Here is a 25,338-nt window from a genome sequence, read left to right as displayed (position 1 = left end):
AGCTTAGTTCTTATAACCTATATCTTTTGGCTTAGTACGTATGATTAAAGGCTTATGGTTCAAAGCTTCTCACTTGGGGCTTATGGCTCTTGGGCGTATCTACTAAGGCTAAAGGTAGGTCATAGGACCTACCTAAATTTTCAAATTCATTTAGAATATATATAACAGAAAAATTAGGAACTATATTAGAAAAAGTTGAGGACCTATCTTGAGTTTGTTTGTTTGTTTGTTTGTTTTTTAAGTGTCTTAAAAACCATTTTAAAAGGAGAAGAGTAAGTTACCGGGGGCAATTTGTTATTTTAAATCATATGATTAATAACAAAAAGTTAACCACTCTTAATCTGACACGTTCAAAATATCAATAGATAAATAAATTGCACTAATAAAAAGAATTCCACATGCATCAACTCTTCCTGATTCTTTAACTTTTACAAATCCAAAAATATAAATAAAAAAATTAAAAGTGAAAAATAAAAAACCCCAATCGTGCCTTTTTCGCATTCGTTTGCCACTTTAGAATTGACGTCTGACACAACTAAAGACTCGCACTCTCCGTTCGCTGCTTTACCAATGGACTAATAATCAACTAATTTTTCATTAAGCCATATGGTTTTTTTTCCTAGTTAAAATTCAGTCGGTTTTTTAAAATTTTTAATTGGTGGTGCCTGATCGGTTTTAACCGGCTAAACTGTCCGGTTTCTTTTAAGGTTACAACCCGATCCGACCCAACCCCCACAAGTGTTGTCGATTTTTTTTATCGGTTTCACTTAATTTGAGAACCACATGATTTTTATGTTCTAGATTCGCAAATATTACGATTTAATGTTTAAGCTTAGCGATTATGGCTTATTCCATATAGGTTACACAAATAATATACATGGTTTGGTCTAACTTATGCATTTCATTTTTCTTTTGTATTTTACAATCCGAACCTTATGATTTTTGTGCCTATCTAAATGAAATAATTATAATACCCTCCTTATGATTTATGTATTTACTTTTTTGAAATAACTTATTGTTTATTATAATTGATCTATTAAAAAATTATTTAATAATACATTTCAATCATAAACATTAGAGTTTTAATACTTATACAAAATTTTCAAAATTAATTCTAAATTTCACGATCCTAATCTTATTTTAATTTCCCACTTTCAAAGTTTCAATTTCCCCCTTTTTAAACCTAATTACGTTTTCAAACATACATAATCCAATCATCCCTCTTTTCTTTCTAACCTACAGTCAAACATCGGCTATACCCATCGTCGGGCCAATCACGACGATGACGGCCTCACATCTCAAACAATCGAGATCCGCTAGCCACTCACCATCGGCGACCTCGACACCACCACCCACGAGAAATCATGATTCTGTATGCCACCTATACACACTGGTTACCACCATACGCTACCGATGTGTGTAAAACCAACTAGTTTTAATCCTACTTTTTAAATATAAATTTAATACACAAAAGGCAGTGTACCAGTCAATTGGTGGTATAATTAAGCAAGCAGGGTATCGAACACAGGGAACGGCAAATTAAACTAACTATTAGAATTATCTAAAAAGCAAATAATAAAAGGAAGGGATTTCTCTAGTTTTGCAAGACTAGAAAACTTAAATGTCTAACTAAAACTCAAACAAAACAAATAACAGATAGAGAGTAAAAATCAACTAAATTCAATGGTAAAGGAGACTTCTGTTTAGGTTTGACTCATTTGATCCTATGGTTGATTCTCTGGCTTCCAGCACCTTAGCAGGTCTTCTAATCGCAGCTTTTCCTCCAAGGGTTTCTTCTATATGCTAGGGTATCGGGCAGGAATGCCCTTTATATAGATTTTCACAAAATAGAGGTGACTCGTCGAGTCCAGTGACCGACTCGGCGAGTCAATCACTTAAAATCCCGTGTACGGCAAGTCAGCGTCCAGAATTGCGAAAGTTCGACATGACTCGTCGAGTTGAGGCCCAACTCGTCGAGTCCGTTTGGAATCAGTACTTTCTCAAAACACGAAAGTCGTCCGAAATTGTGTCTAGTTTTCAAAACATTTTGAATCTCGTCAATCGGAGTTACGGTTCATGAGATATGGCCAAAACACTGACGAGGGGTCAAGCGATCCAGCAACATCCTTCTTTCTTCAAAATCCAAGATCCAAGCCTCCAATCGCTAGTTCCGCTTCCTTTTCCATCCGAGCATGTCTTATGAACTGAAAATATAATTTAAATGTAATTAAGCATCTTTTGTTCCATAATTGCATTAAAATAGTCAAAAAGTATTAATATTCTTATACAAAATATATGACTAAATATGCACATATCAGCTACCTACACACGAACCGTCACATTCACTCCCTATCTATGTACATACAGTAATCTTTAGACCGTCATCAAACCTTCAAGCATCGATTTAATGTGACAGATATCGAACTTGATCTCAATGATGATCCTATCAATAAGCAGGAGAATAGTGGCATTAGTGATGTATGTTTCCTTGTCGAATTTCAACTTAATTAGTTGGATTTATACCTATTAAAGGTTTCTATATTAGAGTTTTTACACTGTTAACTTAGTTATTGAATTAAAGTTTATGCTGATGAGGTTTTCTTTATCTTCGGTTGATTGTTGTTGAAAGTATTCTTTTCCTTTTACTTTTTTAGATCTACCAAAGTTTCTCTATCTTCGTTGATTGTTGTTGAAAGTATTATTTTCCTTTTACTTTTTTAGATCTACCAAAGTTTCTGAAGCGGTCCAATATATTGGCTAGGTTTTAAAAAAAAACTATTTTGCTGAATGCATTCATTTGACAGAATATTATCACTATCATTTTCACTAACTTCAACTGATTTCAATTGACTTGTTATAAATTATTAAAGTTGTGCAGTTGGTTGACAATGCTAATTAATTTCATGTGAAAACATAGTTTTCTATCAGAAGATCTTATATGTATAGCATCACAATCCTAAATAGTAACATTTTAAAATTTTCCATTCTAATTTTTTGTTCCAGGTTATTCATCTAATTCAACCAAACATTCTCCTTGATCATGGAGCATAAAAGGAATCTAAAGGAAGAGTTTGGTCGGTAAGCATTTGCAAGGTGTGTATCAACTGTTACTAATACAAAAGTTCTGATTGTGCTTACTTTTTGTTCCCATTAGGAGTTGAAGAATGGAGTTTTGTTCAAAAGCTTGGAGTTGTTGTCTTTATACCTGCTGGTTTCCCATCAAGTTAGAAATTTAAAGGTTAATAACTTACCACTTGATATCATACTCTTTCAAACTACATTAAATTGCTTCATTTGGAATTAATAGAGATAACGGCTTGATGTTGTGGAGAAGAATTGCAGTTCACTTAGCTGTTAACTTACATCATACTGTGAGCTCCATATTCTGAATAAACTGGTCACCCCTTCCCTATGGTTGTGGATATTGCATTCTTTTTCTTGATCTTTGATTTCTCTTTATGGGTGTCTAGTCATGTGACCATTGTTTGCTTTCTCTTGAAAAACCCTTGTAGTATGCATTTCTGACACATGAGATAAATGATATTTCTTTTTCCTAATTAAGCATCAATCATTGATATGATGTTAATTTGATGACATCTTTTGAGAATAAGAATACATATAGTTTTGTGTCGATATTGTATTAGAGCTTCAAGCTCTATAATTGACTTTATTTTACTGAATTGGAAGATGTTGATTGACCGTTTTCTGAAACCATCATTCTTTTGGTTTATGTCTTGAATTTTGTTGCCAATTTTTTCCTAATATTTATGCCCACCGCTTTAAGTAGTTTCGGTTCTCATGAATAAATGTTTCAAACCACTTTTAGCCATGATCATGATTGTTATGCTATATCTTTAAGGTTCTCTTTTGTGAAAAGTGAGTACCCATGATTTTATTTTATATGTTAATCTTCATTCCAAGGTGATAAAAGTCTAATAAGTGATATTATATTAAGTTTGTCTATGCAGTTATGACATTGTTGGTGAAAGGAATTGTGTAGAGTTTTTGAAATTAATTATGGAATCTGGCATGGTGGTCATGTCAGGAAATGACACACCAAATCTTGGGTGAATTAGCTTTGGCAATAGAAGGTTTGCATTTGTGGATTGAGTTTTTAATGAAATGACGAATGCAACAAATATTCATAAGATAAAGCAAGCTAAGGATCAATGTTATTAAGAAAATAATATAGAAGTTTTATTTTTAGGTTTAATATTTGTGCATATTTTTTTAGTTTTTTATTTTATAATTTTGGTTTTGTTTTGTTGTAAGAATTTTGAATTATTATTAATAATAAATTGTTTTTTGTTTACATTGTATTGTATATTTTCATTTTAAAATATAAGCGTGTGACTAAAAATAATAATAGTATTGATAAAAGAAAAAAACAATGATTATAAGCACTTAATAGTGATAATTTAATTATACTATATGTGACTACGAGTAAAATTTATTGTGAATATGAGTATTGTTATGTCATGGTTTAATTTATTATGTGTGACCAAATAATTGAAAGTATCTCAGTAATAATAAATTCACGTGGTTGTTAGATGAACAGTAGTCACTATAAAAAAATGTATGTGTGTCTATAAAGAGTTTATAGTTACAATTTTTGGACAAAATGCTTGATTACAACAACACATTTACCATATTTTTCGTAAATTGAGCTGACTAAAAACTCAATAAACAATCTTTCAAGTGACTAAATAATAGGTACGACCACACTAACAATAAACTCACGTGGCAGTGAGCAATAGATACAATCAAATATTGTTTTTGTGACTAATTATCAACATATCGCCACTTATGAAATTAATTATTTGTGGCCATTTTGTGAACAAGGTCATGTTCACCGTAATTGCATGTCTGCAAAAGATACCCAATAGTGTTAATAAACTTTGAATTGTGTCACAGTTTATTAGCAAAACGTCACATTGAAACAAAATGTATGTCGTCGGTTGGTGATAAACAATCACTACAATTGCTAAAAAATGTGTCTGCTGACGGTTTAACGCCACAATATTGGATAAACTGATTGATTTTAGCAACAAAATTCCCTATAGCCAAACTTTTATAATATGGCCACATTTTTTCATACCATACGGACACAATATTTTAAAGTGACCATAAGACCCATACGATGGCGTCACCTTCCGTCACACTTTCAGTGAAAAAATAAAATGTCACTATATGCATATGGTCACACTTTTATGGTATGTCTGTAGGTCATTTTTGTACTAGTGCTTTGGGCACACGATATGTTCATTCAACTAGTTGTCTTACTCCTTATGTCTAAATGGATTATGAACAATTAGTAAACTAGCAATAAAATGTCTTACAACTACCTATTACCGCATTAAGATTCAATATCATAATTTGGATTAATATATGTTGATTCAATCACTTGTTTTTGTTCCTAAACTAATTGGACTTGGAACAAATGATGAATTGACAATAGAATATCTAAATTATGACATCAAACAAATTCATATAATCCAATTTCAATTATCATTACCAAAGATCATCACATGAGGCATAAATAACAATTGAAATTAACTAGAATCAAGTAATAATCAAGTGTGTTCATCCAAAAGTCATAAACATCCCCGGAAGTAACCTAACAATTTAGCCTTCCATTGAATTTATAAAAACACTAACTTGAATGAAATAAATAAAATGCATAATAAAATTCATAAACAAACTTGAAATCATCCAACAACTGGAGCCTAATGATTATCAAAATACGAAACAAATAAACCTTGGGGAAGAAGTAATCATTTCTGAAAATTCATAGAATTGATGAGAATCAGCAGTTGAATGATCTTCAAATGTTAATTGATAATGAATTGAATCGAATATTGCCTTGAATCCGGATTGAAATGGAATAGATTTGTGTTTCCAAATGTTTCCAAGGGTTTTAGAAGCCTCAAAAACGAAGGAAAAGCTCTGAAAATCGGAGGGGTGGAACCCTAAAAACGAATGCCTAGGTCCCTATTTATAATATCTGGCAAAAAATAGTGAATTCGGCCGATGTGGGATGTTAGACGTCCTAGGAGACGTCTTAGACGTCGTGTATAACGCCAAGGCATTCTTTGTACATTTTTGCATGCCTTCTGACGTCCTTGAAATACACTAAAAATTAGCCAAAAACGCTAGACGTCTTAGATGCGTCCTAGGACGTTCTTCATTGATTCAAATGCTTTCCGAAACACACCGTCCCAACACGGGACGCCCCTAAAATGCCAAGACGTCTTAGACGCATTGTAAGACGCCGACGGGGGTCTTTCCTTTTTTCCTACTCTGAAATTCGCCCAGACGTTGACCGTTTGACTCGGACGTCCTAAGGGACGTCTTAGACGCCTAGAGGCGTCCTTCATCTTCCGTGCAAGATTTGGTGGTCAAAACGACAGAATTAGCAGAAACTCAAAACATGAAAGTTGTAGGAAATCTTCTCTAGTTTCTGAAACATCTTCATTCATGTCAATCGGAGCTCCAAAACTCGAGATATGACCAAAACATTGAAGAGTGGTCAGCTTTCCCAACACCATTTCTTCATTCCTTTAGCAATTCGTTTTTACTTGCAGGTTCCGCTCACTTTTAGTACGATATATTGACCTGCATATAATATTCAACATTCCATCAAAGTAGTGCCCATTCTTGGGTAATTACACATCAATTCAACATATTTAATACAATTTAATACATTCATAAAATAAACTTATCAAGTACGAATTGTTGTAATGACTTTACTTATGAAGGTATTTGATTTTTTTTTTCTTTTTTTTTTGTAAAAGTTTGTTTCCTTGGTTATTTTTTTGTTTCAAAATAACAAACGTTCTTTAATTACACTCAACTAAATAACAATGTACTTTAACTATACCCAACTAAATAACAAGTTACTTTAACTTTACCCAACAAAATAACAATGTGCTTTGTTTTCATGTTTTTTGGCATGACTTGCACCTGAACAATTGCATTTTTTTATTACTCTAATGCAACATTTTTTTGTTGACTTTTAGTTTATAAGTGAAGGGAAAAAATATAGCTTTTAAGTGCATAAAAGTGTAGTTTTTAAGTGCATAAGAGTGGTTATCAAGTGCTAAAAGTGTAGTTTTCAAGTGAATAAAAGTGCATTTTTTTGATTCTAGAATGTGTTGCATCTAAGTGTAGTTTTCTAATGCATAAAAATGCAGTTTTTAAGGGATAAAATATGTTGTTTTAAAGTGCAGAAATATACAGTTTTTATGTGCTAGTGCACTTTTTTAGTGTAAAAAATGCATAAAAGTGTTTTTTTGAAGTGTATCAAAATGCATGTCATAAGATTTTTTTAACAATCATTTTCTTAACCGAAACAACTATTAAATTCAGATTTTGTAATAGGGAAAATGATTTGTGGGGGTAATTACCTTTTCGTCTTATTCACGTTTAGGCAACTTCATTTTTTTGTATATATTTAACTATTTAACTTGTTAAATATGTTCACATATTACCATTGCAACCTGTTATAGCTAAAGTTAAAGAAAGTTGTCTAAATGTGAATAATATTACCATGTATACAAAAAAAGAAAGTTGTCTAAATGTGAATAATATGTTTTTATAAATTTCTTAAGACTTTTTATAATTTTTTATGATGTTTTTTTACTATAAGTTTTTCTAATACAATGTTTTAAACTTTGTAATTTTTTTTAAAAACTTTTTTTTATACTTTCATATATTTTTAGTACAAGTACTTTTAAACCAAATATTTTATAAATGTTTAAAATTTTCTTACAAGTTTTTAACTTTTTTTTTTACATTTTCATACAATTTTTGTATAACTTCCATGCAATCATTTCTAAACTTTCTTTTACAACATTTTTAAAGTGTTTCACAGATTTTGTATGACAATTTAATATTTTTTTATAACATTTTAAAATATTTTCATTAAATATACTAGTTTAAAACGTTGTATTAAAAAAGTTAAAAGTTTATAAACTTCTAATTAAAAGGTATTAAAAAGTTGTAATAATTTTAAAACATTTACATTATATAGATTTTTTTATTTGCTAAGTAATGATTTCTTTTTATTTTTTTTAAAAGACTCCATACTTATTGGTACATATTTAATTTATTTAATTTTATGGCTAGATACTATTTACTTTAAAAATATTGTATATGCATAAAAACAAAAAAATTATAAAAGGTTATATAAAATATTTCGCAAAACAAAAACATATTTATTAATTAAAAAGTAAAGCTTAGAATTGATTAATATTTAATTAATATTTAGGAAATTGAAGATATTTTAAAAATAGCGTTTGAAAAAAATAATACAAACAAATATGAAAAATAAAACTGCAATTAAGAGTGAGGAAAATGACTTATGAGAGTAATTAACTATTCGTCTTGTTCACATTTAGGCAACTTTCTTTTTTTTGTATATACATTTAACCATTTAAATTGTTATATGTGAATACATATAACAAGTTAAATGGTCAAACGTATACAAAAATAAAGAAGTTACCTAAAAATAATAGAAAAACCAAAAAACCAATACATATTTTTTTTGAATGAAGAAAATAATAAAATAAATAAACTAAAGCCGGCATGAAGTTGAACGATAGTACAAAGTTCGAACAAATACATGAACAACATGCCAACAATTATGTTAACTTCCACCATTAAAGCGAAATGAAAAAAACTTGAAGAAAACGATGAAATCATTCTTCATTAGGTCAAAAATGAGCACACAGATTACATTTATACATGGTAACGAAGCAAAGATAAATAAATTTCTTCTAGCTAACATTCTAGCAAACTTTGTATAAAAAAAGACAAAATTGCCCTTGGGCTTAACTGACAAAATCTAACAAATTGACCATGACAACAGAAAGCAGGTTAAGTAAGTCGCAGGCAGCACCCCATATCTCTTATATCAGCAACTGTATTTTGCTCAAGGAATCCATAATTGTTGGAATCACAACCAATGTTTCAACTCTAGAAACACCAAAGAGAACCAGCTTCTCTATAAAAGTACAAGCATGTCTAATACCTATCTAAATAAGAACCATCATGCCTAAAAAGTATTTGATGTAACCCCAAAAGAAAATAAAACACACCTACTATTACTTTTGAACACGAAAGAAAAACACAACCCAATGAAGAAATGAATTACCAAAACTATCATAACAATCCTATTGTATAAACTAACCAAAAAATGCCAAAGATAAAACTCATTCCAAACACGCCCAACACACCCCATGCCAAAGTATAAAAACTCATGTCAGACATGCCAAGAAATTATTTAAGTACAAACGATCCCACCCAACCATACCTGAAAACAACCTCAATTTACCAACAAAACCTGAGTAGAGAACATCACCAAAGCCTCCACTGAAAAAGCATGAATATCAGTCTTCACATAGCCAAATTGTACCAATAAATCCAGTCCATCAGTCCATGTTTTTTTTTTGTTTCTTATACACATAGCCAAATTGTACAAATAAATCCAGTCCATCAGTCCATGTTTTTCTTTGTTTCTTATACACATCGCCTTCCATTACTCAAAGGCTTGAATGAAAAGAAAGAAAAAAAAAAGTCACCTGGTTTTGTGAAATGTCGAACCAGAATGGTAGGGCTGTTAGGCTCCATAGAAGAAAACGAACCCTACAAGTGATTTCACTCCATTTGATCGATTGTTTGCCAATAACCCCAAGTTGATTGTTGTCTTTCTTTACCCGATTATGTCTGAGTCGATCCTTCCTCCTCCATAAGACTTAAAAAGAAAAATCGATTTCAGCCCAATAATATCCATGTATTTGTATTTTAAGTAAATATATGCCGTGTCACATTATCATCCGGTCAAATTGGGGTGAAACCTGTTATTTGAATTTATTTAAATGGTAATACATAACTTAAGGGTTTATTTGAACAAAAATAAAATATAAGGGTTTTTTCCTACATAGACTTCAAAGTTTTGTGCATTTTCCCTAAATAAAAATAATAATTCAAGTTTCTTTAATAGGTGGGACTTGAAAATTTGACTTGGAGTCTAATCATTACCAAACCGTCTAAGTCAAACAAACCTTTCTCTTTTTGTAATAATTTTCTCTTCTACCGTTCTATGTGGGACCTTCTATAAGGTTGAATGGGTTTGGAGTTTGGACCATAGTGAGGCTTTGTGGAGGACTTTTGGTCAAACTTTCCTTCTCCTTTTGTATTATTTATGATCAATAGATCGACTTTCATCAATTAGAACAAGGAGGTGGCCAGTTCCCTAGCTTGCGGACGATGACAGAATTGGTGGTTCTTGTGATCCTCTTAATCATGTCTAATCTTGGAACTTCACAGTCGAACAACAACAGTACGAATACTACAAACACACCCATTAGATTATCCTGCGGTATTAACCCTGTGACGTCTTCATCAAGTATTTTCAGTAGCCTTGATTCTACGATTACTGAGCTCAGAAGCCAATTGTGGAATAAAGATGTATATTTTGCTCGAGCACATGATCTGAGGAGCCTGGACTTGGTGTATGGATTAGCCCAGTGTAGGAACTACCTTTCCGCAGCCCAGTGTGTTGCTTGCTTTGATGCCGCAGTATCTGCAATCAAAACCTGCTCTTCTGTTACTGGTGCTTACGTTTTTCTCGACAACTGCTTTCTCAGGTGAGTTTTCACCTTATCGTTTATTATATATGATTTTATTCCGTTGAAGTTGAAACTTGTGGTGTATGCCAAAAAGAAAATATACAACTATATTTGGCTATATTCGGATTTTTTTAAAAGCTATATGCAGGTATACTTGTTATCTAGTTCTTGACCATTTGTCTTGGATTCAAGACTCACCTTACATGAGTTTATGCATTTTCTTGGCTGAAAAACTTACACGAATATATTATATGTAGATGACCCCCCTTTAATATATTGGAACTGATTCCATTTCGGTTGTTTTTCTTATAAATCATTATTTTCAAATCAATACTATATTATAAATTGATCGGAATTGATTCCATTTTCGATTATTAAATTTTATATAGTTTTTATCTATATTATTGTTATATTAAAATACAAATAAATATAATTGGTGTGTTTATTATAGTTATATAATGTCATTTATAGTTACATATTAATTTGATTTGATTTTTATTATATTTTATAATTATTATGATTTAAAGAAGTGTAAAGTATATTGTGAGAATTTATTTCAGTTTACAAATTATATATTCATTATTCCGAGATATAAACAGATTTTTACTTTATTATATATTATTAATTGTACGATTAGATTCATACAAAGCTAACACTTTTTTGTATGATTAGACGTAAAATCTAACTTGGGTGGAGTTAGAATCAAGAATATTCACAACATTAACGATTTTATCCTAAACAGATCTTTTAGAAAGTTTAAATTTTTTTAATGATTTTTAGACTTAAACAACAAGATACAGAATAACAAATATCTCTCTTTTGTTATAAAAAAAAAATTGGCATGTTACTTAATAAAGATAAATAATCATTATATATGTCTTCCAACAAACATAAAATAAATTTTTTATATATTATTAATTAAAAAAATAAGTACTTGTATAATAAATAAAGAGAAATTTATAAATATAGCCAAATTTACTAATTATTCTACAAAAAATAACCAAAAATTAGCAAATTACGCAAAATAATCATTAAAATCGCAAATAATTAGGATCATCTATGAAATCGGAAGTTTATCTGCAAATATACAAGTCATTAATGCACGGCATGTGCATCAAAAACTTGTACATTCGTCCATCTGCGATTTTGACCAAGTTCATCTGTGATTTTTCTCTCCCATGTATAAATACATTTTTTTTGGAAAATCTTCATTTTTTCATCTTCCAACTAGAAAAGTTCTCTCAAATTCTCTGTTTAAACTAAACAAGATTTCTAAAGAAATAAATAATAATCTAAGTTTTTTTTTCTAATTTTTATATAAAATCAATCCATTTGTATGAATTCAACAATATTAGATTTCATAGTCAATCTTACTAAATTTGTAGTTAAACCTAAGTATTTAAAAAAAAAGATCAACGTAAAATCGCAGATGGGATGAGAGCATATCACAGATAGAACATGGTGGAATGGTTTTTGAAAAAATAATCTTTTTATAACCTTCGACAAATAGTTGACCACACCAAATAGTAGATGGAATGCCGAAATCATAGATGGGATCTAGCCATATTCTAATGGCTATTTTGCTTTGTTTTTTTTTAGCTATTTTGAGCAAAATAATTAACAAGACTGTGAGACCGACTGGTCGAACAGAGACGAAAGTCGGCCATAGTGATCCGGGAGTCCCGTGTGGAAGGGCTCTCGCTCAACGGATCAAAGGTACGTCACTCGGCTCGCGCGCAACCCCGCCCCGTTATGTTATAGAAGAATTGAGCTTCTTGCTGGGCTGGTTATTCAGAGCCAGCAATTGGTTGTCGGATTTCGTCCCGCAACTAGAATAAGATCGCTTCGGGGGTCACTGTGATGTGGCTGAATGTAGAGCAGCCCGCCCTTACAGCCTTTGATCAGTAGATTATTTAGAACTTCGGAAGATGGTCAAGGTAGCAAGAAGGGGCCAGTTGAGCTCGAAAGGGGTAGCCGGTCGTCGGCTAGGAGCTTTGGCCGGCAACGAAACTAAAGCACTAAATTAGCAAATTTCTTACTACAAATGACAATATACGAAATAACCAATAACCCCAGATAACAATATTTATTTCTTTTTACCACCAGCAAAATAGCTTAAGGGTAATCATTTGAAAATTAAGCACTTTAAAATATAGTTAATTCGTGTTCGGATGACCCACGTTTTAATGCTAGGATGGTCTTATGTTTAAAAAAATAGGGAAAATGATAAAAATGCCCTACGAACTTTCTAGGGTTTATCCGTTGAGTCCCTAAAGTTTTTTTCGGGCTTTATGAATCCCTAAACTATGATATGACCTGCTATTTTAGTCCTTATCAACCTGTAATAGCCGGTTCAGTGACCTTTTAGACAAAAAAAAAACTCACATTATGCCCATATAAAGCCAAAAAAAATAAGTTCAAGGATCAATTCGTACCAAAAAAAACTCTCCATTTCTTCTAAAACAGATTCACACTCAATTCGAAGAAAAAAGAGATTAAAACTCATTTTCTACGTGAACCTCATCAAACCCACACATCCTTCTCAACATCGCATCCATCAAACTTGCAACTCGGAGGGAGAATGAGAGGTAGTTGTGCGATTTTGAATAGAGAAGGAATGAGGGGGTCAATTCCTTGAAGAGCTGAAATTGAATCAAAGAAAATAGTGGAAGGGGGTTGTGATCGAGAATCAATTAGAAGGGGAAGGGGGTTGTGATATGCGGTGAGTACGTGTGACGATCGAGGGTGAAGACGTAAAGAAGAGTAACGATCTATTTTTGGGAGGGTACGAATTGAGTTTTTTTGGTCTAAAAGGTCATCGAACTTATTATTTTTGCTTTATAGGGGCACAATGTGAGTTTTTTTGGTCTAAAAGGTCACTGAACCGGCTATTATATGTTGACAGGGACTAAAAGAACATGTCATATCCTAGTTTAGGGACCTATAAAGCCCAACAAAAACTTTAGGGACTTAACGGGTAAACCCTAGAAAGTTCGTAGGGCATATTTGTCATTTTCCCTAAAAAATATTACTTATATATATTTTAAGTTACAAGTTATTCAGATATGTGAGTCTATTAGATGTCCAAAATAAATATAATCTTAATAACAAATTACAACATTCAACATAAAAGTAAATAACATTCTAAAATAATGTCAAACTTTTTTGTTTATAAAATAATAATATATATTTATAAAAAATAAAAGTAACTGCATTAGAGAGCACTTATGCATATGATGTAAGTGAACATGTAAGTAAAATTAACTAGAGTTCGGTTCCTAAGGTTTGAAATCGATTTATGAAATCCGTGTTTTCGATAAATCGATGAAGTTTGTGAAGTCGTGTTCTAGAAATCGTTTCTGAAATCAGTGTGCTCCAGTGATTGATTTGTTAGAAACTCAGGGATTAAAAGGACTAGGAATTCTGATAATCGAGTAATCACTTTCATATTGAAGTATTTGGTTGATACTTCCTAATCTTCAATCAGATAAGACTCGGAAAATGAGAAATCTAGAATAGAGAAGATGAATGTTATGAAATTTGGCGAGTCCTAGAATTTTGACCAAAATTCGGTTAATCTCTCTTAGATAGAAAATTGTCACCAAATTGTTTTATGTTTGAAAACCAACATTAAACTGTCACAAAGCAATTTCAAACTGTCACAAATAGACAAGAGTCAACATGAAAGTCAAAACGGATCAATTTTCCAAAATTCAGATTTCTGATGTAATTTCAAGCTCAACCCTAGCCAAGGGCTCTGCCCCTTGGACCCCGCTCCCAAGGGGGTTGCCCCCGGACCCCCGTTCGTTCAGGGTTTCGTCCATAAATGATTGTCTATTTTGAATCTTGAATAAACTTAAACACGTGTATACTTCGCACCTTCCTTACTTGTTTAATATTCATTAAGATTGATTTCGGTCAACGAGTTAATCCATTACACTTAAATACAATTAGTAAAACTATTCACCAACATGATTATCGTTTCGGAAGCCCGCTTATGATTTTGGTTTTGGTTTCATAGTTCAATTCCTCGATTTTGATTTTTAGCCTAACTAAACCATTATAATCTAGATTGTCAGACTTTAATTCTCAAATGAAGTAAATTCATAGCTTATATAGTGTTCTTTAAGCCAACATAAGATTGGAACTTGTTTGATTCGAATAATATTTAAGTAATCTTTACTAAGCCACCTTGATTGTAAAAAAAATTCAGTCTTTATACAGTATACACATTACTCATAGAACATAATAAGTGAATTTAGAAATAGAATCAAAAGTTATCAACTTTCTCGTACAAAAAGTAAAAAGTTCAACATCAAACATGTAAAATGAATGATACACAATGGTCCTACTAAACCAGTGTAACATCATAAATATTGCCCATATGACAAGTGTATCATGATAAACTTTAGGGGTTGAGCGCATCTTTTAATGATACCTTGGCGCATCTACATGTTCTATGAAAATATGTTTATCATGAACTCTTTCTTTAACTATAAGCTTGATGTTAATGATACCTTGGCGCATCTTTTTTCTCTATAAACAATGCATGTGTTATTTGTTGTCTTCAAGTGAATTAATCAAGTATCCGCCTAACAAGGGCGGATCTTATATAGGGCTAGGGGGGTTATGACCCCCCCCCCTGATTTTTTTGACAGAAGTAGTCTCTACATTTTAATTTTATATATATTAGACCTAAAAATATAAAATTTTGACCATGACCCCCCTTATTTACCAATTTTATACAAATTATATTTTCGGCCCCAAATGAAAGATCGAAGCTCCACCACTAGCCTAAAACTCCCACTATAAAAGATAGGGAATCATTTTCATTTTATTTATTTTAAAATCATTCTTAGAGCACCTTTTGAGACTAAATTTATCTCTTGCGGCTATGGAGTATCGCATGTGGTTGTACAAAGGTTAATTCTTAATCAACTCAAAGATTTATTGATATAAAAGTTCTTTTTAGACAACCCAAGTAAACCTTGAAAGCTATCTCTAAAAATAAGAATACCTATAATATATCATCAACCTATAATGCCATGAAGATACATTTACTCTCACTAACTTGTGATATACACAATCTGCAATGATATTGACCTCAAGATGTATTTCAATCTTATATCAAGTTGAAGCCAAATTTGGATTTTATCATTTTGAGTTACCTTGATTGATATGGAATATGTGTGCATGTTCATACTAAAATGCATGCATCTTTTCGGTTAAGGTTCGAAAACTATCCTGAATTTTACGAAGATCCCCAAGCAAAGATGGATGTTAAGATAGCTCCAACCCTGATATGTGGCAATCAATTAGCATCTCAGACAACAATTTTTAACCAAATAGTGGGAGAGCTGTTGTCAGACATTCAGGTTGCTACTCCGAGAACCTCAAATTTCTATGTAGCATCCACAAAGCGACTCCCAAGTGGCAATACAACAATATATGCAATTGCACAGTGTGTTGAAAGCGTGACTCAGCCCATTTGCGAACAATGCATGAATATATCATATAACAATCTCAACAGTTGTCCACCAAGTAAAGAAGGAAGGACGCTTGACTTTGGGTGCTTTCTGAGGTATTCTCAGACTCCATTTTTTCAAGATAACCAGACAACCAACATCGTACATTTCCTAAGTAAAGGTTAGGCCTCTTTTTCTCTTTCTTCCTCTTATCTTTCTCCCCCCAATCCAAAATATGCAAAAACTTTTTATCTTTATTTGTATATTTCCTCGTTAGCAACCACTACAGAATATTAATGAAAAACTTTTACCGAACTATATGATAAGTCAAATGTTATATTTTTTTGTATATTGATATATAGAGAAACCTTTTGATAGATCTTAAAGTTATCCAAAAGGAACTCCCACTACTTGGAAAAGCTTAGCTGATCATTAAAGCAAAATTACATATATTATTCTATATATAGCTTTTCCAAAAAATTTATGTAAAAAGTTCCTTTTTTTTTGTGACAGGGAGTTCAAGAAAATTAGGTATGATAATTGGAGCAAGTGTTGGTGTAGGTATCATTTTGCTTATCATTGCTTCGTCCTTGTGGTATAAACTACGGAAGAAGCCAAAAATTGATGAAGGTGATAATACATGTGATATTTAAAAAGTTACATTAATTTCTTTTTCCATGTCATGTATTGTATGTATGTTTATTATCTGATACACCTTAGGTAAGCATGAGTTGGAAAGGGTAAAAGCTTACAAATATACAGATTTGCGGTCGGCAACTCATAATTTCAAGGAAGAATATAAAATAGGAAAAGGAGGATACGGTGAAGTATTCAAGGTAGTCATTTAAATAAATGCTTTTATATTTTATTGTCAAATATAGTTAGACCCTGAATTCTATCTTAAAAAATAATAATAATAATAAATAAGAGTTTATCCATTAACAGGCTGTTCTAGACAATGAGAATGTAGTGGCAGTGAAGAAGCTCCATGATGGGTATGGTAAATCAAAATTGGAATTCAACAATGAAGTTAAGCTTATAAGCAACATACGTCACCGAAATCTTATGCAATTACTTGGATGGTCTAGTGATGGACCCCAAGTACTTCTTGTCCTAGAATACATGCCACAAGGCAGCCTTGACAAATTCTTATGGGGTAAGATTTTAAAATCACATTACAAGAACTCGTCTTGAAATATTCTTAATTACAAATTATCCATGGACAGGTGAAAAGAGAGGAACTCTGAATTGGAGACAACGCTTTGACATTATGGTTGGAATTGCTAGGGGTCTTGTGCATCTACACGAAGAAATTCATGTTAAAATCATTCATAGAGATATAAAGTCAAACAACATTCTCCTTGATGATAATTTTCAACCAAAAATTGCAGATTTCGGGTTGGCTAGGGATCAACCCGAGGATCAAAGTCACGTTAGCACCCTGTTTGCTGGGACACTGTAAGTATTGTTCATTACATATAGCTCCATTCTTAATTTTTCTAGATTTGGATATTTTTTTAAGATTAAATAACAAAATGCATTATAGAGGCTATACTGCACCAGAGTATGCAACCCACGGACAGTTATCAGAGAAAGTTGACACTTACAGCTTTGGCATTGTGGCCCTTGAAATCATCAGTGGTCGGAGGGGGACTGCTGTCAACTTAGATCCACATGGAAATAATTACCTCCTTGAACATGTAAATATACAAACTTCCTAACTCCTTTCCAGCTCACACTTGATTAATAGTTTTAATTAAAAATCATATTTTACATATGTGCACTTGTTATGGCTTTTGCACATATTGGACTAGTCAATCATAAGTTGTAAGTTTTGAGTTTGCAATAATTATAACTTGGGGAACAGGCATGGGAGCTGTATGAGAGTGGGATGCATATTGAGCTGGTTGATAAGGCATTAGATCCAAATGAGTATGAAGAAGAGGATATGATGAATATGATAGAGATTGCTTTATTGTGCACTCAGTCACCTGCTAATCTAAGACCAATCATGTCAGAAGTTGTTTTAATGTTGTCCAGTGGGGGATCATTTAGACGATTACAGATGACCAGGCCTACTGTCATTCATCATAATAGGAGGATTCATGTAGATGCTAAAGGATTACAGAAGATGTAAAGTTTTTTGTACATATATATTTATCAATTATATTAAGCCACGACTGAAACAGGGTTACCAAGTTTCTAGAACAAATATGATTGACTCTAATTGACTTATTGGAAATCTGTAAAGAACAAATATGATTTTTATTTTAAAGTTTACGAATGCTAAATATGTTAAATATGATATTTAGAAATTAAGTTTTATAAAATATTTTGATATTTAATGTCACATATAAACTATTTGGTGTTCTAATTATTTTTATAAATTAATACAAATAAACAAAAAAGTCCAACTGAACATCCTCCTATTTTAACCTTTCTTGGTTCAACTTCAACCAAATCAGCCAGTGATGAATTGATTTTATTCGTTTCAATTTAACAACACATTTCTGGAAAAAAACTATGCAGGATCTATAACAACACAAATGATATATGAAAATAAAAATGGTATCAATAGGAATTTAAGTGTATAAAAACGAGCACAATTCAAATGGAGAACTTCTTTACCCAAGCTAAATCTGGTTTTCTTTTAAGCCGGTTTCGTTTGTAAAGGATAACACAATTGATTATTTGTATGGATAACAAAACGTAGACCATTTTAGCTAAAAGAAAAAAATAATAATATAAGGAAATAGTCCACTAGTGTTTATAGGATACCATGGAATAAAAAAATTATCACAATTTTAATCGAGGGTTGGTAGTGAATACGACACATTACAAACCATATATTAGGGTAACTAATTGCATAACCTAATAGAAATGCCCTTCAACTTCTTTTTTAGTTTTCGGATTTGGCCTCTATTTTCAAGACTTTTGATCTACATCGAACCTCTTTGTATAATTTCTTCCTCGCATTCCTTGTAACATTCATGATCATCAATCCTCACCTCTAAAAATCCACTAAAAAATGATGTTTAAAAAATATCTAAGAAAACGATGGCATACTTGGAAGCGGGAAGAAAATAAATAAATAAATAAATAAGGGCAATTTTTTTTAAAAAAAATTATGACTTAACATGAAAAGAAACAACCATATATAGCTTACCAGATTAAGACGATTTCTCACTCATTGGTATCTCTGTTGTTGTTCCCTTCTTTTTTTTGAAGTTGTTAGCATCAACGGTACCATAAAGACAGATTCTGAGACTGCCATCTAGGAGTCTCTGGTGAAAGTGTGTTGTGTACAATTCCCAAAACTCATCCCTGTTGAAAACAAATATATAATTCCATCAATTCTTCAGAATCCATGGAATTCAAATAGGATTTCTTGGCAAATTGTACACATGATTAAAATGATTATCTACTCCAAATGGGGCTAAATGCAAGAAATAGCAACAAACTTTCACTCATGTGCTTTTTAAAGAATCCTACTTCGATTTCTTTTTTATTACAACACCATACTTCCAAAAATAATTCTTATTACTTTAAACATTTTAACCAATTATACTAACTTTGTATCTCTATCAAAATTATTAGATTGTTTTTCTTTTTATGATATAAAAAATAAGAGCTTTTCTTGTTCAACATTATAGCTTCAAATATCACCCATTTTTATTTTAATTGTAATTTGTAAGAAAGAACAATAAATAGTAGTAAATAAGTAACATTGAATTAAAGTAGTTGACAAGTTTAACCTGATCTGGGGGATGCTAAAAAGAGAATATCCCTTGACATCTGTCTGCATATCAAGCACAACAACTGATAGCCGTGATAGACCCAATGCTTCCATGTCAATTAACTTTTTGATCCTGAAAAAAATTATGCATTGATTTGTTAATCAATATATAAGAAATAAAAACCTTATAAAAATTTATGATTTTAATGAATGTATTGTTTATGCGTATCTTCACATTCCATCCAACCCCCAAATCAATTATCAATTCTTCACATTCCAACGTAATATTGACAACCAAACACACGATGGAATGGAATCTAGAATTCCAATTCCTAAGTAGATGGATTGATAATCATGTGTAGTGGAGCCTACCTGCTTGGTGTGCCACAACCAACATTGACATGATTCTTTAAACAGGAAGCCTGGAGGCGAGAAAGAACAAATGTATGAAGCCCATGATAAATATCAAAACAAACAAAATAATCATGTGTGAAGAAAGCAATATTACCTGTTCTTCAATCTTCAAATGCTTTGCAAAAAGTTTTGCAGCATGGCAATCTTTAGTAAAAGGCTTCAAACTCCTGAAGGTTTGTGACAAAAATAATTAATGTGTAAATGCTTAGATAACTTGAGAAATTTTTGGATACAGTTTTGGTCATGCTTCTGGAATGTTTACACTTGATCTTTTCAAATAATTACAATATTAATATACAATTTTTAACCAATTTAAACAAATTATACATTGTTTTAAATCACATAAGTCATAACATCAAATAGGTAGCAACAATAAGCAAGTGCTGTTTCTTTCTGACTCAAGGGTCTTAATACAGAAATAACATAATCCAAATTAGCTATATATGGATGTTTCTTTTTGATTTGCTAAATGTCACAATAGTCTTATATAGTCCATTATTCCTATTAATTAACTTGACTTAATGTATTGATAATTTTATCAGGGTAGTATTCAAAACTTAGAATTTGCCAAGTCAATCTATTATTCATATCAAATATTTATGAATCTATATTATTACTTATATCAAATATTTAACAATCTATATCGTTAATTCGTTATTTATATGAAGAATTTTTAACTGATTGGTCATTTACTCATATTGGCTGATTCAAATTGTTCATTCAACCCCAAAACAACATTTGTTCATACAACACTTACTCCTGAGTCGGACATCATTTATCTAGTGAGCACTTGATGAAGAAAAAGAAAGAAATAGGGCCTTAATCAAACTTCTTTTTACAAAGTACAAGAATCATATCTTTTAGTGCAACAGAAACATGGAGAGTATCAAAAGGGAGATATACTTTATGACATGAACTAATTACCTGAGTAGTTCCAGTGATCTTAAGGCAGATAAACTAATTGTAAGTAGTGCAGGACTCCCAGGTTCAGAATGTTTGAGCTCTTTTTTACATAAGACTTCTTTCCAAGATGGTCCAAAGGAAGCCTTCATATGTTCACTTAAATTACTGACATCCTGAGGTAGACTTTCAGATAGTTTCACAATACACGCATCTGCAGCATCATCAAAACCAACAAGCATGTTATTAAGAGAAAATAAATGAAATATGTGTTTTCAGTTAGAAAGTTATTACAATTGTGCATATAAGAAGCAATAAGAAAGAAATAATTTGGGGGGGAATACAAAGAGAGGGTGGATTTGTAATAGCCACAACAAGCAAACAGGTTATTTTAACATACAATGTTGTAAAAATAAACGTTCGACAATTAAACCCTAAAGATTAATAGTATATACTGGAAACTACATATCAGAAAGCATACCTGTAAATGATTCAAGTTCGAGAGACGAAAGTTGTATGCCATTTGCTGATTGATACTGCTGGATGAAAAAATCCAGCTGCTGCGAAGCTGTTGTCAACAATTCAGGTGGCGGAGGTGGCTGTGGCTGCGACTTCTGCGGCTGAGGCTGCGTCGGTGCTTTGGGCTTGGTTTTTTTAACTTTTTTTGACGATTTGGTCTTCGGTTTGAGATTATTACTGCCATGTTTTCCTGGTCGCTTTGAAGATCCATGGGGTTTTGAATTTTTCTGTGGTTTTGCCATGCCTTCTTCTGCTCACCCTGTCAATGCCGTTGGCTGGCTGGCGACTAGGTTTACAATCACGTAGGAGGGAACGACAGACCAAATGTTCCTTTTTATATCTAGGGCTAATATAGTCATTTCATATGTTTTGTATTTTACTTTTTTTTTTTTTTTTTTAATTCTAATGGGATGTTTTAGGGGTGATTGGGATTAGAATTCGAAATGGATCATGTATATTTTGGAATAATCAAAATTAAATAACAAGATATAGCAAAACGAATTTAAAAGGATATAATGTGTAAGAAAAACAATCTTCAAATTTTCACACATGTATTGGTTTCCCTTCTTATTTTCTTGTCTTAGATTTCTATTATAAATTACAAATAGCTAACATGTAAATATCACCCGAAGTTGCATTAAGTGTTACAAAGGGCTTCTAGCCAGCAGGTAGCGGGTGTTGCCCTTCCTCATAGAGGTTGAGGGTTCAAGTCTCATCGGAGACATATGTGGAATTAGAAGTAGTTTAGGAGTAGAGTAGATTTGCCGTTTAAAAAAAAATGATAAAATTTCCTATTTTTTATGAAACGAGTTGTCCCATTTAAACTTATTGTTACAAGTTCCAACAATCAATGTTAGGTATAAATAAGTTGGTGAAAAATAACAATCATGGAAAAATGTTGAGTCATCGGAAATCAGGTAATGGAAAAGAGTTTTTTATGAGTATAATGACTTAAAATGTAAAAAAAGAAAGTTTGATGTTCAAGATAAGACAAATGAAAAAAAGTATGTTGTTATTCTGCAACATTAAACCATACTTACAACCCAAAATTATTAAAGAACAAAGTTTTAAAAGACATATGTAATCCCCATATACAATCGATCTTAATCCCCCTTCATCATCCATCATCCAAATCTTTGATAAAAATGTGAAAGATAACACCCCTAAACCAATCATGCCACAAGGGATGCATAAAACGACATGTAATCATGTAGTAGTGGAGCTCATAAAAGTGACTCAACATGTTTAAGATAACCAAAAAAAACTTTTAACTAAAAATAGATTCAAGTTTCAAGATACATAATCCCTAGCAAACAAGAAGTTACAAGTCATTTCTTCTATAGATTCTTGATTTTCAGAAAATCTACATTTTTCCATCTGTTTTTTCTCCTTTCTATAAACCTCAAACTCAACAACTCTACCACTTTTTTCAAGACCAGCCAGCAACACATTATAAGTTCCAAGAACAACTGGAATCCCTGCCTCCTTCATATTTTTAAACGTCTGGAGTCCTTTAGATGTGTTTCTTGAAGCAAAGTAAGCTGCCATTAAAGCAGTGTAAGTTGTCGTGTTCTTCTCATAATCAGGCAACAAATCAAACACTTTTGAAGCCGAAACATGCTTTTTAGCACACCCAAGCTTGTATATCAACAAGGCACTTTGATTAATTCCAAGAAAGATTCCGTTTTTAACCATTTCTTCAACAATATCCACAATTTTCGGGAAAGAATTCGTCCTAATAAACAAACCCACCAAAGAAAGATACAAAATTTTCTCAAATTTTATCCCCATTTTCTTACCAAATTCATAGGCCAAAACCGCACCATGAGGTCTATCATGAGCAACGTATGCTTCGATAACCGATGAAAGAATCCCGGAAGTCAACGAAACGGTCTTCTCCATCATATCTTTTAGTAAAAAGTCAACCCCAACGAAGTGTTTTCTGGTCAAAAGATTTAACACAAGGTGTTCATCTATGGAGCTTGTGTCTGAAATTGTACTTTCTAAAGGTTCCACTTTAGTGTGCTGAATTGATAAATGGCGATTTGATTCCTTGAGAAGAACATCACTTTTCCCTGCACTTGTTAAAGTTTCAAGAGCTTTTGCATACACGGGTTGGCGAAGTACAAGTGAGTTTTCTTTCATATAAAGAAGAATCTTCATCATAACCGATGTTTCACCAGCTTTGCAACAATTTTCAACTAGAATGTTGCATGTAGCTTTATCGGGTTGCACTCCTGCTTCTTGCATCTTAATAAAGATATCTAAGACCTCGTTGAATTTTCCTGCAATTGATTTCAGTGTACTATAATTGATGTAAGACGAGGATATGATTACAAAAAACAAAAAAAGAAAAAAATGATGAGATCATGATACAAACATATAGATTAAATAACACATACCACAACCAGCAAGATGCTCCATTAAGACGGTGTAAGTAAAACAATTTGGAGGGCAACCAGACTGAATCATCTCCCTGTAAATTTTAGTGGCCTCTTTGACTCTACCATGATGAAAAAGAACCTTCATATAAGCAGTGTAAGAAACAACAGTTGGATAAAAGCCCTTTTCTTTCATCTCTTCCCATAACTTCACAGACCCATCAATATCCCCATCATTCGATAGCCAATGCAACATCGAAGTATAAGTAACCACATCAATTTTAATCCCTTTCTCCTCCATTTGCTGGAAAACAAACCTCATTGACGATATTCTCCTTGCTTCCCCAAATATATCCATCATAGTAGTGTACGTAAACTGATCATGCTTGAAATTTTTCAATCCAGATGCCCAATTGAAGAACAGCCAAGCTTTTTCCATTGGAGGGTGGGTTTTGAGAACTTGATTGATTGTGTAAGAATCCCATTTAATGCCAAGGGTTTCCAACTGTTTTTGAGCAGAATCCCAAGTCGAATACCTAAGTATGTTTGATATGGTTCTGATTGTATCTTTCATGTACACTCTTGGATTTACTACATTCTCTTTTTTGATGTTTGGTTTGATAGTTTTCTTGAACTTTCTGGCGATTTTCTTAATGGGTTTGTTCTGTTTCAATTGGGGTTGTGAATGAAAACAATTAGCGCTGGTGTTTGCATAGCAAGAAAACCGATCAACACGAAAACGCAAAAGGGGTTTGTGGTTTCTGAGAAACCGAAAGGAAAAATAAGAAGCAACCATGAATATACGAAGCACAGACAAACAACTAGAATTTTCCTAAGGTTTTGTCAAGTTAGAGTCACGACACCTAAATATCAGAGGGAAATCTTCTGGGTACTAGTACAATAGTACAAGGAGGAAAGGTTTTAGGATGTGGGGGAAAAGGAGTACCTGGAATTAAAGAGGACCGGATAGAGTGAAGTATAGAACCAGCGGCGATGATTAAATTCTCGTGTGGCCGGCGGCGAGCAGAGGAAAGCATAGTCAAGTGGCGTTCCAGTTTTTAGAGAGTGTTTGGCTTTACTTTTCAAAAGAATTTTTGTCTTTTTCTTTTTGAAAAAGTTAAAAGTTTAGGGGTGTTTGGGATCGCTTAAAAAGTGTGATTTTTGGTTTTTATAAATAGCCAAAAATTTTAAAAGATGTTTGGTATTGGGAAAATGACTTTAAAAGGTAACGAAGTTTTAAAAATGTACAAAAAAGATCATTGTTTTTTTAGTACACAAAATACAATTTTACC

General features: G+C 32.2%; 3 protein-coding genes across 7 annotated transcripts; 1 reads left to right on the top strand and 2 right to left on the bottom strand.

Annotated features, from left to right (window-relative positions):
- Window positions 1-10,269: 10,269 nt before the first annotated feature.
- Window positions 10,270-18,411, top strand: LOC145159403 (cold-responsive protein kinase 1-like). Its single transcript, XM_079078380.1, has 8 exons — window positions 10,270-10,649; window positions 15,862-16,277; window positions 16,610-16,726; window positions 16,817-16,932; window positions 17,042-17,252; window positions 17,323-17,554; window positions 17,643-17,796; window positions 17,964-18,411. Exons 1-8 carry the CDS (start codon window positions 10,270-10,272, stop codon window positions 18,231-18,233), a joined length of 1,896 nt encoding a protein of 631 aa, XP_078934506.1. The 3' UTR covers window positions 18,234-18,411.
- On the bottom strand, window positions 17,248-21,977 carry LOC145159404 (U3 containing 90S pre-ribosomal complex subunit). 4 transcript variants are annotated; one of them, XM_079078384.1, is made up of 7 exons: window positions 21,628-21,977; window positions 21,171-21,360; window positions 20,341-20,413; window positions 20,205-20,254; window positions 19,852-19,965; window positions 19,263-19,420; window positions 17,248-17,396 (listed from the first exon to the last, which is right to left on the bottom strand). In XM_079078384.1, exons 1-6 carry the CDS (start codon window positions 21,905-21,907, stop codon window positions 19,267-19,269), a joined length of 861 nt encoding a protein of 286 aa, XP_078934510.1. In that variant the 5' UTR covers window positions 21,908-21,977; the 3' UTR covers window positions 17,248-17,396; window positions 19,263-19,266. The 4 variants fall into 4 exon arrangements, with proteins under 4 accessions (XP_078934510.1, XP_078934507.1, XP_078934509.1 ...); XM_079078381.1 differs by lacking the exon at window positions 17,248-17,396 and adding an exon at window positions 18,834-19,117; XM_079078383.1 differs by lacking the exon at window positions 17,248-17,396 and adding an exon at window positions 18,834-19,106.
- Window positions 21,978-22,916: 939 nt separating this feature from the next.
- On the bottom strand, window positions 22,917-25,116 carry EMB3111 (Tetratricopeptide repeat (TPR)-like superfamily protein). Of its 2 annotated transcripts, XM_079078379.1 has the most exons (3): window positions 24,993-25,116; window positions 24,068-24,710; window positions 22,917-23,950 (listed from the first exon to the last, which is right to left on the bottom strand). In XM_079078379.1, the coding sequence occupies exons 2-3, from the start codon at window positions 24,618-24,620 to the stop codon at window positions 22,956-22,958; spliced, it is 1,548 nt and encodes a 515-aa protein (XP_078934505.1). In that variant the 5' UTR covers window positions 24,621-24,710; window positions 24,993-25,116; the 3' UTR covers window positions 22,917-22,955. The 2 variants fall into 2 exon arrangements, with proteins under 2 accessions (XP_078934505.1, XP_078934504.1); XM_079078378.1 differs by having other exon boundaries at window positions 24,068-25,110.
- Window positions 25,117-25,338: the final 222 nt, after the last annotated feature.

The sequence above is a fragment of the Lactuca virosa genome, chromosome 2 (assembly GCF_052849685.1).
Source record: "Lactuca virosa cultivar CGN04683 chromosome 2, Lactuca_virosa_CGN04683_v6, whole genome shotgun sequence".
In the NCBI taxonomy this organism is placed as follows: domain Eukaryota; kingdom Viridiplantae; phylum Streptophyta; class Magnoliopsida; order Asterales; family Asteraceae; genus Lactuca; species Lactuca virosa.
Note: the sequence above shows the minus strand (reverse complement) of the source record. Positions and strands in the feature narration are given on the sequence as shown.

Bases quoted from the DNA above. Each gene is read 5' to 3' on its own strand.
- LOC145159403 (XM_079078380.1), top strand. From the start codon at position 10,270: ATGACAGAATTGGTGGTTCTTGTGATCCTCTTAATCATGTCTAATCTT. The intron at 16,933-17,041 runs GTAGTCATTTAA...ATCCATTAACAG, and splicing joins GATACGGTGAAGTATTCAAG to GCTGTTCTAGACAATGAGAA. The intron at 17,797-17,963 runs GTAAATATACAA...CTTGGGGAACAG, and splicing joins ATAATTACCTCCTTGAACAT to GCATGGGAGCTGTATGAGAG.
- LOC145159404 (XM_079078384.1), bottom strand. From the start codon at position 21,907: ATGGCAAAACCACAGAAAAATTCAAAACCCCATGGATCTTCAAAGCGA. The intron at 21,361-21,627 runs GTATGCTTTCTG...ATGATGCTGCAG, and splicing joins CGAACTTGAATCATTTACAG to ATGCGTGTATTGTGAAACTA. The intron at 19,966-20,204 runs GTAGGCTCCACT...AATTTTTTTCAG, and splicing joins GGTTGTGGCACACCAAGCAG to GATCAAAAAGTTAATTGACA.
- EMB3111 (XM_079078378.1), bottom strand. From the start codon at position 24,842: ATGGTTGCTTCTTATTTTTCCTTTCGGTTTCTCAGAAACCACAAACCC. The intron at 23,951-24,067 runs GTATGTGTTATT...AATCAATTGCAG, and splicing joins GGAGCATCTTGCTGGTTGTG to GAAAATTCAACGAGGTCTTA.